General features: G+C 43.9%; 1 protein-coding gene across 1 annotated transcript in view; it reads left to right on the top strand.

The window, feature by feature from the left end:
• LBH (limb bud and heart development) overlaps positions 1–10546 on the top strand; it is a 30849-nt gene extending 20303 nt beyond the window's left edge. The window contains exon 3 of the mRNA XM_006835165.1: positions 10358–10546. Within this exon, the coding sequence (XP_006835228.1) occupies positions 10358–10546 (189 nt within the window). The remainder of the gene's footprint in view (positions 1–10357) is intronic.
• The last annotated feature ends 3291 nt before the right edge of the window (positions 10547–13837 follow it).

Here is a 13837-nt window from a genome sequence, read left to right as displayed (position 1 = left end):
AAATAACAATAATAAAACTATTGTATATTAACATAATTAAAACATTTTAATAAAAATAAATAAGTGTATTTTCTATAACCAAAAGTTTAGTGAGAAGAAAGGCATTGTTTTACAAATTTTTTTTTTTGTGTGTGCAAATTTCTTTATGTGTGCTTCAATAGGAGACAGCTGGATTTTTATTATCTGTTCCTGCACTCAGTCTGTTGTGATATGTTTTGTTTGTAATAAATAAAGACAACCTGGCCTTATGCAGATAAATAGTTGGAATAAAAAATAGCTATTTTTTAAATGAAATTTTTACTATGGTTTACTACAAAACCTTTGACATTTTAACAGTCTTTTCATGTATACTTCAGTGCATTAGATATGTTTATCATGTGGTTCAAAAATCACCATGAACTAACTGTTCATTAATTTTTCCATCATTCTTAACAGTAGCTCAATGTTCCTTAAATGTTGAGAGGAAGGAATATTTTAATAGCCTTTCAGATATTTTTCTTTGATACACCACCAAAACTCAACAAGTGGTTTGTTAAAGGTTAGTGACAGTGAGGGGTTGAAACTTAATGAATGAAGGTTCAGTATGTTACAGTTAATTAGTCTCTTTTGTACTTTTGCCCATGCTTGACTTTTTAATGTAGTAGAATTACCATTTGGAAAAATACAGGCTCACTGAGTTATGCAAATCGCCTCAATTTTGACATATTCTTGTTAATATCTATACCTATCTTGTCAAAAAGGTCTTCAAAAAGTAGGAAGCTGCTAAGTTCAAAGCCGCTAATTAAAGTTTTCCAAAATTTGAATTTTCACTTGAAAACTTAATTTTTTTAATCATTGGTAACAAATGTCATCAGTTTGTTATCCCTGAGTGACAGACTCATTTTGTTCATCTTTGAGAAAATGTTTGCCAGATGCCCAAGTCTGAGTAGCCATAGTTTGCTGGTCAATAGTTCTCTCAAGTAAAAATGATGTTCCATGGAAAGGTGGTTAGTTCAGCTTGCCACTCGGTTGAGCAAATGCTCCTCCTTAACACTACTGTTCATGCTATTATAACAATATGCATTAAGAGGCAAAACTTAATAAAAGATTAATTGTGACCGCCTCATCAGAAGCATTAAGTTGTTGTTTTGTTGGGTTTTTTTCATTGAGAGTATGTGACAGCGGAGGATAAAATGACTAAGAGCGCAGTTTGCTGAAACTGCCGTAACTCTTGTTAAGGGGGACGCAGTTTCACCCACCAATGCTTTTTACACCATTAGTGTGTCAGTCAGTGAAAAATGCAAGTAACATCTTTGTTGTTGTTGTTAAGTACCATCGAGTGACATCTTAGTATTATGAAAATATTTTTACTCCATGAGTACCCGTTTCCTCATCAAGGAAGAATCTTGGGGTTTGAGCTTCTAGGACCACTGCTGTAGCTTAAATGAAATGTTTTGATCTGAGGACAGTAGAACCATTATCACCCCTGTTAGTATAGATGACCCCAATGAGTACACCTTTAGGAAGAGAACCCTGTTTGCTTCATTGTTTCCCCATCAATATTACAGCTGTGATATACTAAAATCTTTAAGCTTCTTTACGGCATCTACTCTCAAGTAAGGATTCCATCTGAAAAGAAAAGAAAAAAAATTAATTTGAAGAAAAATGGGTTAATTAGTGGATGACTTCACTTTGGAGCAGGCTGTGTAAGAAGTGACAGATGACATCCTAGTGGAGACATACCACTGTGGGTGGGAAGGTGAAAGTGCAGCTGTGGATTCAGTAGGGCTCATCCTGGAGGGGTGAGTGGAGCCAGGGAGCTGACTGAGCACCCTGGGTCATATCTGGAGCCAGCAGACCAGGGGCCAAGCATAGGGTGACACTTGAGTCCAAGAAGGCCCAGACAAAATGTGATTCTATAGGTAGCGTAGTGGTTACGAATCGGGCTGCGAACCTTAAGGTCAGCGGTTCGAAACTACCAGCTGCTCCACGGGAGAAAGATGAGGCTTTCTACTCCCATAAAGATTTACACCCTCGGAAACCCTATACAGGGTCGCTATGGGTCGGAACCGACTCGATGGCACATAACAACAACAATAGGTCAGATAAATTTGCGCATCACCATAAAATCAGGTGGAGAGAGTAGAAAGCCCAAAGTAGGTTGACTTGCCCAGTGGTATGCTGCTGAAAGACAGTGGTGACTGAAAGAGGAGCAAAAGCCAGGGGATGAGCCTGCAGGAACATCTGTTCCAGTCCTTGAAAAGGTTAGTTGCAATAGATGGATGGGGTTTGGAAACCCCATGGTAGAGGTTAAGACAAATTTCAGACAAGAATGGGAAGACTGTAGGACCAGACCAAACATTCAAGGATTTGGTTTGCAAAATGAAGAATTAGAGGGTGGTTGAGAGTAGCCATGGGGTCATGATAGGCCTTCTAAGATTGAGCTGGTTAGGCTGTAGGGCATTTGAGTAGTACCAATGGAGGAGGTTAAAGAGAGAAATCTGCCATTCCCAGAGACCCAGAGACAACTGTCTTCTATCAAGAGGGCAGTGATGATACAGTAGATAAGATAGTGACATTTGAAATCATCCCTGCTGAACAACTGTAATCTGTAATCTTTTCTCATAGCCCTGGTTAACTTTAAAAAAAAAAAAACAATCTCTAAGAGTCCAAAGGTCGCTTCAGCTCACCAGGCCCAAAGTTAGAAGTAGCAATTTGTTCTAATTAATTGGAATTTGGAACTCTTAACTTGCAGGATGGGTGTGTGTTTGAGAGATGTTTATGAAAGATGTTGTATATCCAAAGGATTTCCTTTTCTTTCAAGCCTCAAGGATGGAGGCTTAACATCTTTGATCCAAAGGAAGGAGGTCTAGCAGTGGTTATAAAGCCCCAAATCTATAGGATTAGAGGTACCAGGGTACGAGAAAGGATAAGGCGAGGTCAGCATTTCATAGCCCCAGTCCAGGAGGGATTTGAACCTGTCTTAAGGATAGAGAATAAGGTGCCCAGCATCCAAGTGAAGGTAAGAGACTATTCAGATAGTAGCTCCTGTACTCCTTTAATATAATCTTTTATGTTCTTAGCAGCCACATTTCACATTGAAAAGTCAGTAGAGTACAAATAAGTCTATAAACTAGATTAATTCATAAAATAGCAGGAGGCAAGCATGTCAAACAATGTCCTTCTTGCTTTCACTTATTGTTATGGGGGAAAACACAGGATGTACTTTTCATTTGAATGAACTGCTCCTCACTCATTCAGTCTTTGGAAAGCAGAATTCCTGTGGGTAGAGATCTGCCAGTTGCTACAACCATCCTCTCCTAGGAAAGAATAAACACAAAAGGCCAGTCCACTGTGGTTCTCCAGAAAAAATAAGACATGCAGACTTGGGGGAGTTGAGAGAGAGGGCACTAACTAGGCCAGGATAGCAGGCTCTGGGAATAGGCTGAAGAAGAGGGTGCATACTGGGAAGAGTGCAGGGACTTCCATTTAGAGAAGCTAGGATCTGGACCACCAAGCCCTGGGGAAACAGAGGCAACAGGAGGGAAGTGATGAAGTCACTTTTATCCAAAGCACCTGGTTTATCCAAAGCACAAGCCCAGGAGTGTTGCTAAGTTTTGCTTCTGTCCCAAATTACCTCTCTTGAGGTTCCAGTCCCTCACTCTAAATGCTCCTGGGGAACCCAAATTTTGCCTAATAAGAACCATCACTAGGAATTTAGAGTTCACAGAGCATGTTCACGCATACCTGCATTCGATTCTCTTCAGAGCCCTATAAAATGGGAATTAGCATTGTTCCCAATTTATAGATGAGGGAGAGAGGGCCACGGGGAGGTGGTTGAATGCATCTTTGAGTGCTGCCAAGCCCAATGTTGGGTGGTCATTGGCCGATACCATGTAATCTTTCCAACAGTACTGTAAAGTGGAAATTATTCAAGAAGTAACCAAGACTCCAAAACTTAAAAACAAACTAATCAACATTAACCCCGATACTGGTTAGTTGATTCCAACTCATGGTTCTGAGAATTTCAAAGGTCTTGACCAAGGCCATAGAGATAATAAGAGGTGGGGCAAGGTCAAAGCCAGATCTTTCCATTCCTGGTCAGCCTATGGGAGGGTTGATTTTAAACCTTTCTGGAACTACAAGGGGAGAAGCTTGCTGTGTGGTTTTGATCTCTGTCAGGGACTTGGAGAGCCAGTCTGGCATTTATCTCCAGCCCTGTGCTCTCCTTCCCCTCCCAGTCTACCCCAGCCAAGGAGAGCAGTGTCCAGGCTCCTGAGGCTCAGCTTGCAGAGCTGGTAATTAGCCCTTTGTGTCCAGTTAACCACCTTTCATCTCCTCCACCTGCTGGTGTCTGCTTTCCCTGTGAGCATCTCAGCTCTCAGCCCCCTCTGTGGCCAGCTCAGCTTGTTTATCAGGACTGATGGCTGAGGGATGCACACACAGGGGAGGGTGGCTCCGACCAGAATCACTCACATTTTCCATTCCAGGTGCCAAGCATCTCTCTTCCTCTCCCCACCCTGGAGGCAGCCAGGTTTAGGTCACCTGAGTTAGAGGCAGACAGTTGATATCTAGGTCCCCAAATTTGGAACCTTTGGGGCTCTGGTATAGTCTTTAATTTCCCTTCCATGGGTGACAATGGAGCCGACAGACTGGCAACTTTCACACTAGAGCAAAAAGTCTGCTGACTAATTCCTCATTCCCAACCGTTGAATCCTCTGCTCGGAGGCTACCCATTGTCCTTCTGTTACTATGTGTGTTTGTGCTACATGTGGCTACTAGCCACACACGGCTATTTGAATTCATATTAAATTCGTGTATATTTATATTAACAAACATTAAATAAAATGTACAACTTTAGCTGCATTTCAAGTGCTCAGTAGCTACTTGTGGCTAGAGGCTATGGCAGTGGACAGAGCAAATAGAGAATATTCATTCCAATCATCGCAGAAAATCTACTGCATAGCACTGAGCTATACAGAGGATAATTCCAGTGTTCTGGCATCCAAACCACATCTCGTAGACTATATCTTCCTCCTAGAAAGTCCTAAAGTTTCCTTGGCCTTTCACGTGAACCCACGTGAGGTCCTAAAACAGTGAAACCTGTTGGAATTAGAGACCAGTTGGGAAAGGGTGCCTCTAAGGAAACATCCCCTATAAAACTCAATGCCTCCTTTCCCTAAGCAGCAGGACCCATGTTGTTCTTACAGGCACAATCTCCTCGGCTTCTTTTCATTTGCAAAGGAGGGAGGGAACTTGGTGTCTTGTTTTTGAAGCAGCTAGTTTCGTTCAAGCCATTAGCGCTGGCAGCTGGGTCTGAGAGCTGGATGTGAAAGTTCAGTGTTGGCGGAGAAAGGAAAGGTGCAGAGCTGAGAGAATCCCAGCTGCAGAGGAATACTTCTAGATATGCCCATCCCTGGGGGTAAAGGTAGGGACTGCCTCTCAGAGCTTCTCCATCTTCCTTCCCAGTCCTTTATTGCAAAGGGAAAGGAGCAGGACTTTTGCCTGTCTTCAGTCCAGAGAGAAGGGGCATACTGGGGTAAGAGGTTTAACCAGAAGCAGTCTCTTTTTGGAACAGGGGCAGCTTTTTATTCTTTGCCAGCTTCTGCGGACAAACAGTATGCCAGGCTGGCCTGCTACTGCAACTCTACCTGTCATGTGCTTGGCAAGTCCAACCCAAGTCCTTTTTTCCACTGCCTTCCCTACCCCGTCAAATTGCAGTTTGCAACCTCTCATTTTTCTGCTGCCTAGATGATTAAAAAGCATGACTTAGTGGAAAAATCTTGACCTCCTTGGGGTCAGCCTCTTAAGCAGCTGTTGGAGATAAGATTGTGCTGGCAAAATATTCAACAGCACTTTGTAAGGCTTTCTGTCTGTTTAGAAGGAAGTGAGACACAGTTTGGTTCTGGGTGCTTTTTTCTGTGTGTGTTTTTTTTTTTTTTTTGAGAGAGCTGCAGGTTTCAGAGGCATAAATTGGTATAATCTGATAATAACATAAAATTGCTGATGAAGGGTTAGATGAATTATAATAGTGATTTTAAAAAAGACAATTCATAGGCTTTGTATTTTTTTTTTTTTTTTGAAACGGTGTCTGCTTTGAGCAATTCAAGGGAGCAAAGTTCTCTGGCAACTAAGAGGTATCAGAAGTTCACTGCCCAGACTTCCCCAAGGACTTGAAAGACTTAATTGTGCAGCTTCTGGTATGAAAGGCATTGCTTGAAGTTATTTTAATTACTGTGTTAGTATTATTGCTTCTTGCTTGGAGACTGAATATTTATTGTTGCCCTATTGAAACTACTCCAAAGGAGGCCTTACAAGTTGAAATTAGCAATGTCATCAAAGTACTTTACCATCTTATTTGCCAAGAGTTGTAGCCATCTAGTGGGATCAGGGTTTACTTCTCAAAAGGAGAAACTGAGGTACGGGGTGTGGGGTGATTTGAGAGGACCTGATTGGGGTTATACAAGTGGTATCAAAGACATAATTAGAATCTGGGTTCTTGGGCTTGGCTCGATGTGTTATGAAGGGAACGCCTCATTTGAATTCCTACAGGCCTGTGTTTGGATCCCAGTGCTGCCACTTTCTAGCTTTGTGGCCTTGAGCGAGCCACTCGTCCTCTGTGCTTCTGTTTCTTCATCTATGTTGTTGTTGTTAAGTGCCATCAAGTTGATTCCGACCCATAGCGACCCTGTACAGGGTTTCCAAGGCTGTAAATCTTGATGGGAGTAGAAAGCCTCATCTTTCTCCTGCGAAGTGGCTAGTAGTTTCGAACTGCGAAGTTAAGGTTCGCAGTCTGATTCATAACCACTACGCTACCAGAGCTCCTTCATCTACAAACAGGGATAATTCAGTCGACCTTCTGTATCTGTGATTCTACATCTGCAGATTCAACCAACAAGTGTGGATCGAAATTATTTGGGGAAAAAAAATTCCAGAAAGCTCCAAAAGACAAAATTTGAATTTGCCGTGTCGAGTACTACACTGAGTGTACACCAAGGGAGTGAGGTGCAGGTATAATCTGCTGTAGCTTCCCACCGATTTATAGAGCTCCAGTCTCTCTCCAGCGCTTCGTGTCTGAGCACCGTTCACCTCAAGCCTCGTTCCTTTAATACTTGTGCTGTGTGCCCCCTTTTGTTTCTGTGGAAAAAATGGCTCCTAAAAAAACAATTAAGTGGTTTGAGCGATCCCTTAAAGGCTAAGAGGAAGGACAAAATGCTATTTACAGAGCATTTACATTATATTAGGTATCATACACAACCTAGGGATGTTTAAAACTGTACTGGAAAGACTAAGCCATTTTATATACCGAACTTGAGCGGCTGCAGGTTTTGTTCTTTTCGGCATTCTGGAACCAATCTCCCAAGGATAGTTAGGGACGACTGCACTGTAAAACTACTTCATAGGATTATGGTGAAGATGAATTAACGTTCTGCTTAACAAATGTCCCTGGCATATCATCCATCAACATCATCATTATGTTAATTTCCCCTCTAATTTTAGTCATAGGCCTATTTCCAACCTCAGACTAAATCAGACACTCTCCACGTTCTTCTTCTTGCCCTGCTTCTTGTCCCCTTTGTTCCGTTGGCCTGGGTGATCATAATTAAATCCTAGTGGCCACCTCTTCCACCTGGGGAGCCATGGTCATGTCTCAGGAGACACCCAGTCCTGGGCTTGACTTAATGAGATCAGAAAGTTGAGGCATAGGGTCCAGGTCTGAGTTAGGCCAGGTGTCCATCCCTCTCAATATTTCACAGCTCTGTCTCAGATCCTAAAGGTTTACAACAACTGTCCAGACTAGGAAGCTCATCTTCTGGACCCAACTACCCCAATGGTCATCATGGACTTGGGGCCTGCAGCAGATGAATGGGTAGTCAAGGCTTGCCTACCCTGGCCAGCTTTCCATCTGTGAAATGGGTTGTTGATACAGTGGCATTCTAGTTCACTTTTCACAAGGCACGGGTACTGGGAACACTAGTTCCAGGTTTAAATCCTGGCTGTGTCCTGTGTTCCTCAAAGTTTCAGGGTCTCACTGCTCTTCAGAGGCCAGAGTCTAAGACGAGGAGCTGTCTGAAAGGCCTTTGTACATGGCAGCATATTTCCACTCATTCGGGTTCCACTGGACTCTTCCCAGAGCTCCTGCTAGGCATGTACTTGGGTGGTGGCGATGAGACTCCAAGCTGCACCTGAGAAGCCATGAGGACGTGTCAGAATAAGCCACCTGACCCTCTCCCCCACTTGGCACACACAAGTCTGTGTTCACAGTACCAACAGAGGGAAGATTTTTCAAGGTTGACAAGGTCTTGAAGAGTGCTCCAAGTGTTGTCACTCCTCCCAAAGCCTGGAGTTGGGGTCAACTTCCCACGCCTCTTTTGACCTACTCTATTCTAGCTCCTCTGTTTTGTTTTCCTCCTGGCTGCCATTACAGCTCTTTTCATGAGGCTTGTTAAGTCTTTAATGATACCTGTTTGTGCAGATGGCTTAAGGTTTAATCCCCAGCTAAAGGTCTTTATTGGATAAATGGTTAATAATCACTTGTGTGGAGGGACTGTGGAGGCTTCATTGAGGTCCATGATTCCCAGAAGTCCCATGTGGTTGTGACGTGGTTAGAGCATGACTTGGCTTGGGCAGTACTGGGGGTTGGGAAGGCCTGAGTTCACAGGAAAGCATTTCTTCTGCCTCTTGGCAACAGAAGACTCCTGTCTGCTGCCCTGTGCCTGACTAGATCCAGGTCAGTAGTTGGCAGTTCCCAATGTCTATGAATGTTTATCTCTACCCACTCTAGTTATTGCTTTTCTGACTTTTCTGATGAACAAGTCACTTGGGTCTTTGATTTCTTCATCTATCAAATGCAGAGGTTGGAAGAGAAGGCCTTGAAGGTGAATGGCCCAAGGTGCCACATGGCTCTTGATATTTGTGAGGCTCTATTCCAGCTCATGAGTGTGTTACCTAGTACTGTGAATGGCAAAGGACCAGCAGCCCATTGGATTAAGTACGTAAGCTGAGTGAAGAATTGGGTCAGCTCTAGTCACAGCAAGTCACAGCATAGTGTGTTCAAAGGGAATGCACAGAGCTAGACCTGGCCCTTGATTTTATAGCCTGGGGTTGGGGCTTCTGTCAGCTCTGGGCAAGGCACACAGTAGGCATAAAAAATGAAACTTCATTGATGGGACTCTGGAAAGAGAAATAGACTCAGGTGTAGAGTGGTCAGCAAGTTAGGGGTTGGTCGTCGGTGAAAAAACAGCCTTGGGTTTCTTTCCCAATTTGCCTGAGACTGGGGCCATACATAGAGTTACGCTGAGATCTGGACTACTTGAGGGGCCTCATGGAGGAATCCCACAGACCTGAGTTTGACTCTTATTCCACCATTAGTCATTTCCAGGTTATATGTTGTTGTTCTTGTTATGTGCCGTGGAGTTGGTTCTGACTCATAGTGACCCTGTACAGGCTTTCTGAGGCTGTAAATCTTTACAGGAGCAGAAAGCCTCATCCTTCTCCCACGGAACAGTTGGTAGTTTCGAACTGCTAACCTTGAGGTTCACAGCCCGATTCGTAACCACTACGCTGCCAGAGCTCTTGGACAACTTATTTCTCCAACTTGGCGATTTATTAGGATCGCATTGGCAATATCTATTTTTCAGCATATCTGCCTTCGTTCAAAATTATATGTGCAGAACCTGTATAAGGTTTCTGAGTAGTGACTAGTGGGCTTAAACCTCTGATCTTGAGGTTCAGACTGACCTTGGGGTCTAGTACATGATCCTGCAATGCCACCTCAGGCCACCTTGCTCATATTAGGGACCAGTGGTTATTCTGGGAGGAATTTAATATTTTGGTGCCTGTTGTATCCTTTGGACCATTGAAGTAAAATGCTTGCTGCAAATAGATATGACATGGTTTTAAATTCTTTTATCTGAAAATAAAGCAAAAAGAGTAAAAACAAAGTTGCACACACTTTTAGCTTCCTAATTAGAATAAAATCTGGTTCTGAATTTGCTCCCGTGGACTTTAGACAGACAGCTGCAGCTTCATTTCCCACAGGATCCTGAGTGCTGAGCACAGTTTCTGACAAATGTTGGGTACTCAGTACTCCTCAGGTATGTGAAACATACGGACGGATTTCTCTTTCCAATGTGTAAGTCATCTGGTGCTGCACACAGTTAATTTGCTCAACCACTGACTGAAAGGTTGGTAGTTTGAGTCACCCAGAGGAGTGTTGAAAGAAAGACCTGGCGATCTACTTCTGAAATAAATCAGCCATTGGAAACACTATGGAGCAGTTCTACCCTGACACACATGGAATCCTCATAAGTAGGAGCTGACTTTTTTTCCCTCCCAACTATCCAGTTGACCGGGGCTCTTTGTGCTTTCATTCCAGATCTTCCCTGACCCATCGGACTTTGACCGTTGCTGCAAACTGAAGGACCGCCTGCCCTCCATAGTGGTGGAGCCTACGGAGGGGGAGGTGGAGAGTGGGGAGCTCCGGTGGCCCCCCGAGGAGTTTCTGGTCCAGGAAGATGAGCAAGAAAACTGTGAAGAGAAAACGAAAGAAACCAAGGAGCAGTAGAGTCGCTTTAGACTCCCCTGGGGTGACACCAGACAGCATCTGGACCTGAACTGTTTTTTTTCCCATCGTGGTGGAAGAAGAGCGTGAGCCACAGTAGTTCTGAAAATGTCAACTGATGGCTTCCGTTTTGCACCTGCAAATCACTGAGTTGGTTTTCTTTTCTTTTCTTTTCTTCTTTTGAAATTTGCGGAGCAGTGGAGCCCCTCTGTGACACTTTGCAAGGCCTTCTGAGAAAGGAAGCTGCTTCAAGAAGGGGTGGGTGGGTGTGGCCAGGCGGGTTCTGTTTTGAAGATCTCTATCTGAGCTCAAGCAGGCAGAAGAGGAGAGGCAGTGGTGGGATTCCAGTGAGCCTGGGAGAGGGTGGGGGTGTGCAAAGCCAGCAAGGAACACCGAGGTAAGAAAGCAAACACAAAAAGAAAGAAAGAAAAATGCAGGCTTTAAGAACACATTGAGCTGAAAGCTGCAGCCAGGAATTAATCCACAAGCATTCACTCTGGTTGCTGGGGCACCAGAAAACAAAGTCTTCATCTCTTAGTTTCACCCTCCTCCCTCCCCTCCCGGCACCCTTTGCTTTGACTTCAGATGTGTCTGTCTGTCTGCCTGTTGTGGGAGGAAGGAAGGAGCCAGGAATAGCTGGCTACTTGCAGACTTGCTGGAGGTGATGGGTGGGCAGGCAAGGAGTACCCGGTTCCTTCTTCATCCTTTCTCTCTGGTTCCCGCGGTAACCTAAAGGTTGGGAGGCAGAACCCTGGAGCTTTCACCCCTCAGTTACCCGCTGGTATTTCTCAGTCCTCTTGGGAGTGGCAGGAATAGATCCTGCCCTCATTGGAAGCCCTGGGCTGGACACTTGGGTGCAAAGGTTCCTCCTTCTACTGCCCCTCCCCACAGGACTATTATTTTGAGAGTCTGAATGGAGGCATCCAGTGGGTGGAACAGATCTCTCACACTTGCCCTTCCTTCTTACCATGCATTCCCCAACCCTGCTTCCCATTCCTGACCATTCTGAGTGTGTTCTTGGCTTGTGATTGTCTTGGGAATTGGAATGGGTTGCATCTTTATGTCTCTTGTTAGTGGGGAAGGTTTAATGCTGGCTCCTGGAGCTGGCAAAGTCTGGCAGTTATTGAAAAGTATGACAAGGTCTTACAGCAGCCTTGGGATCATGTTGGAAATTAGTGTTATGAGGTACTCGACTTCTCCCCAAGTTGTTCCTGGATGTAGGGGATGGAGCACTCTAGTGGTCCTTGCAGGACAGACTCCTCAAACCATCTCAATTTCAGAGCAGGACTGAGGTGGACTGCAGAGCCATCCTTGGTAAAACTGGGCAGCCAGGGTCCTCACCATGTCCCCTCATTCTTCAGACAGGCCAGGTTGAACCCCAGTGCTGGGCTAGTGTGTATTGTTGCATTTAATACCTCAAGGCTAGTGTGGCTCTATAGAACGTTGGTGCAGGGATGTCTGGGGTGTGCTTTGATCTGTCACAGGATTTGGTTCTGGGGAGCCTCTCGCCTCCCTGCCACCTCCTTCTATGTTGTCTGCTTGTATTACACACACCGATGGCAATAACTTCTCTCAGCTCCTTGCTGAAGTGGGAGAGGCCTACCGCTGCCCTGTGAAGTCAGGCCTCTCCCTAGCCCTCCTTCTTATTCTGTTGTGGTGGCAAAGAGCCTTTTGTCCTTACTCTCTGTCCCTCGCAGCATTCCTCAGCCCTCGCCTCCCTTTGTGATGGGGCCTTGCCTTTCCAAATCCTGTGTTTCGGTGTCTCCCTGTCATCAGCTACCTTATCTCATCTGTCCCAGTCTTGCCGTGTGATGGGAATGTGCTTGTAAACTTCATAACAGACCTACTTTGTGTATATGTATGTTGGTGGGGTGGTTTATGATTTTTTTGCTGGTCCCTAGACCACTTTGTATGACCATGTGGAGTCTGAGCAGGCCAGGGGCTAACAGCTGAAGTCAGACCTCTCAGAGGTTAAGCCTGTTAGGGGTACCCAGCTGCTCCTGAACAAGTGACTCCTCATTGTGGTATTGTTGTTGTTGTTGTTTTTAAAGTAATCTGTGTGTATTTCTACCTGATCGTATTGAAAAAAAATCCTAGTATTTCAGTAAAGATGCCTGTTGTAAGATGAACCTCCTGTAACTTCTATCTGTTCTTTTTTGAGGCTCAGGGAGAAACTAGCATTTTTTTTTTTTTCCAAACTACTTTTTGTCACTGTGACAGTTGTAAATAAAGTTTGAAAATGCTTTCCATTCTAGTCTAGTATCCTTTCTTCCCTCGTGACCAGAACTGAGTGAGTTCAGAAAGCCTATACAGGGTCTCTATGAGTCAGAACTGACTCGACAGCACACAACAACAACAACCACTCTTCTTGGGTGAGCTCCTCTCTGGTTTTTAATCACCTGGCTTAATAATAGTATACTTTTCTTTTCCATCATTGTTTTTGGCCCTGGACACACAGAAATGCCTAGAAAGCTTTAAAAGAATACAACTACAAGTTGCTATTGTGTCAATTCCAAACACTGGTGACCCCATGTGTGTCAGAGTAGAATTCTTGGCCATAGATTTTCAGTGGTTTCATTTTTGGAAGCGAATCACCAGGTCTTTCTTTCTTTCTTAGGTGCCTATGGGTAGGTTCAACTCTCTAACCTTTCAGATAGATACTGAAATAACTATAAACTATTTGTACCACCCAGGGCTTACCCTCACAGATTGAGATTTAAGATTGGGTCAGAGTCCAAGCTTTGTTACTTTCGAAAATCTCCCTTTTCATGAGATCAGAAGAAATAGATGGTAGCCGGTTACCATTACTGAACATTTTGCTCATGGACCCAATAGATGGATCTTGATCAATAGGAGGAAAGTTGTAGAACAGAGCTTCAAATTCTTACTGAAAACCCAACCTAATTCATGTTTGTCCAATGCAATACAAGTAAGGTTGCATCACATTGAGATTGAAGGGACCCTTGAAGTTATTACCTAGAAATGACTTTTGAATCTTGAACTGAAGCTATTCCATAAAGTTATCTTTAAACTAAACAAGAGTTTAGCTCAATAAAGAACATCTGCTTTGAGCATTGTGCCCCAATAAGGAATTGTCTATATGAGAGTAGAAGGGACACAGTAACTAAAACACAGATGAGAATTTTCTAGAGCAAGAAGTCTCAGTCAATGATGGTTCAACATCATTGGCAGAGATAGAGTGGCAATACCATGTTAAAAATGCAAACATTGTTAGTGAACAGTACCGTAGACATTGCTGAATATGTGTATGTTGTTGTTGTTAGGTGTCATCAA

This window comes from Chrysochloris asiatica, unplaced genomic scaffold (assembly GCF_000296735.1).
Source record: "Chrysochloris asiatica unplaced genomic scaffold, ChrAsi1.0 scaffold00016, whole genome shotgun sequence".
NCBI lineage: Eukaryota > Metazoa > Chordata > Mammalia > Afrosoricida > Chrysochloridae > Chrysochloris > Chrysochloris asiatica.
This window is presented reverse-complemented; position numbering and strand designations above follow the sequence as displayed.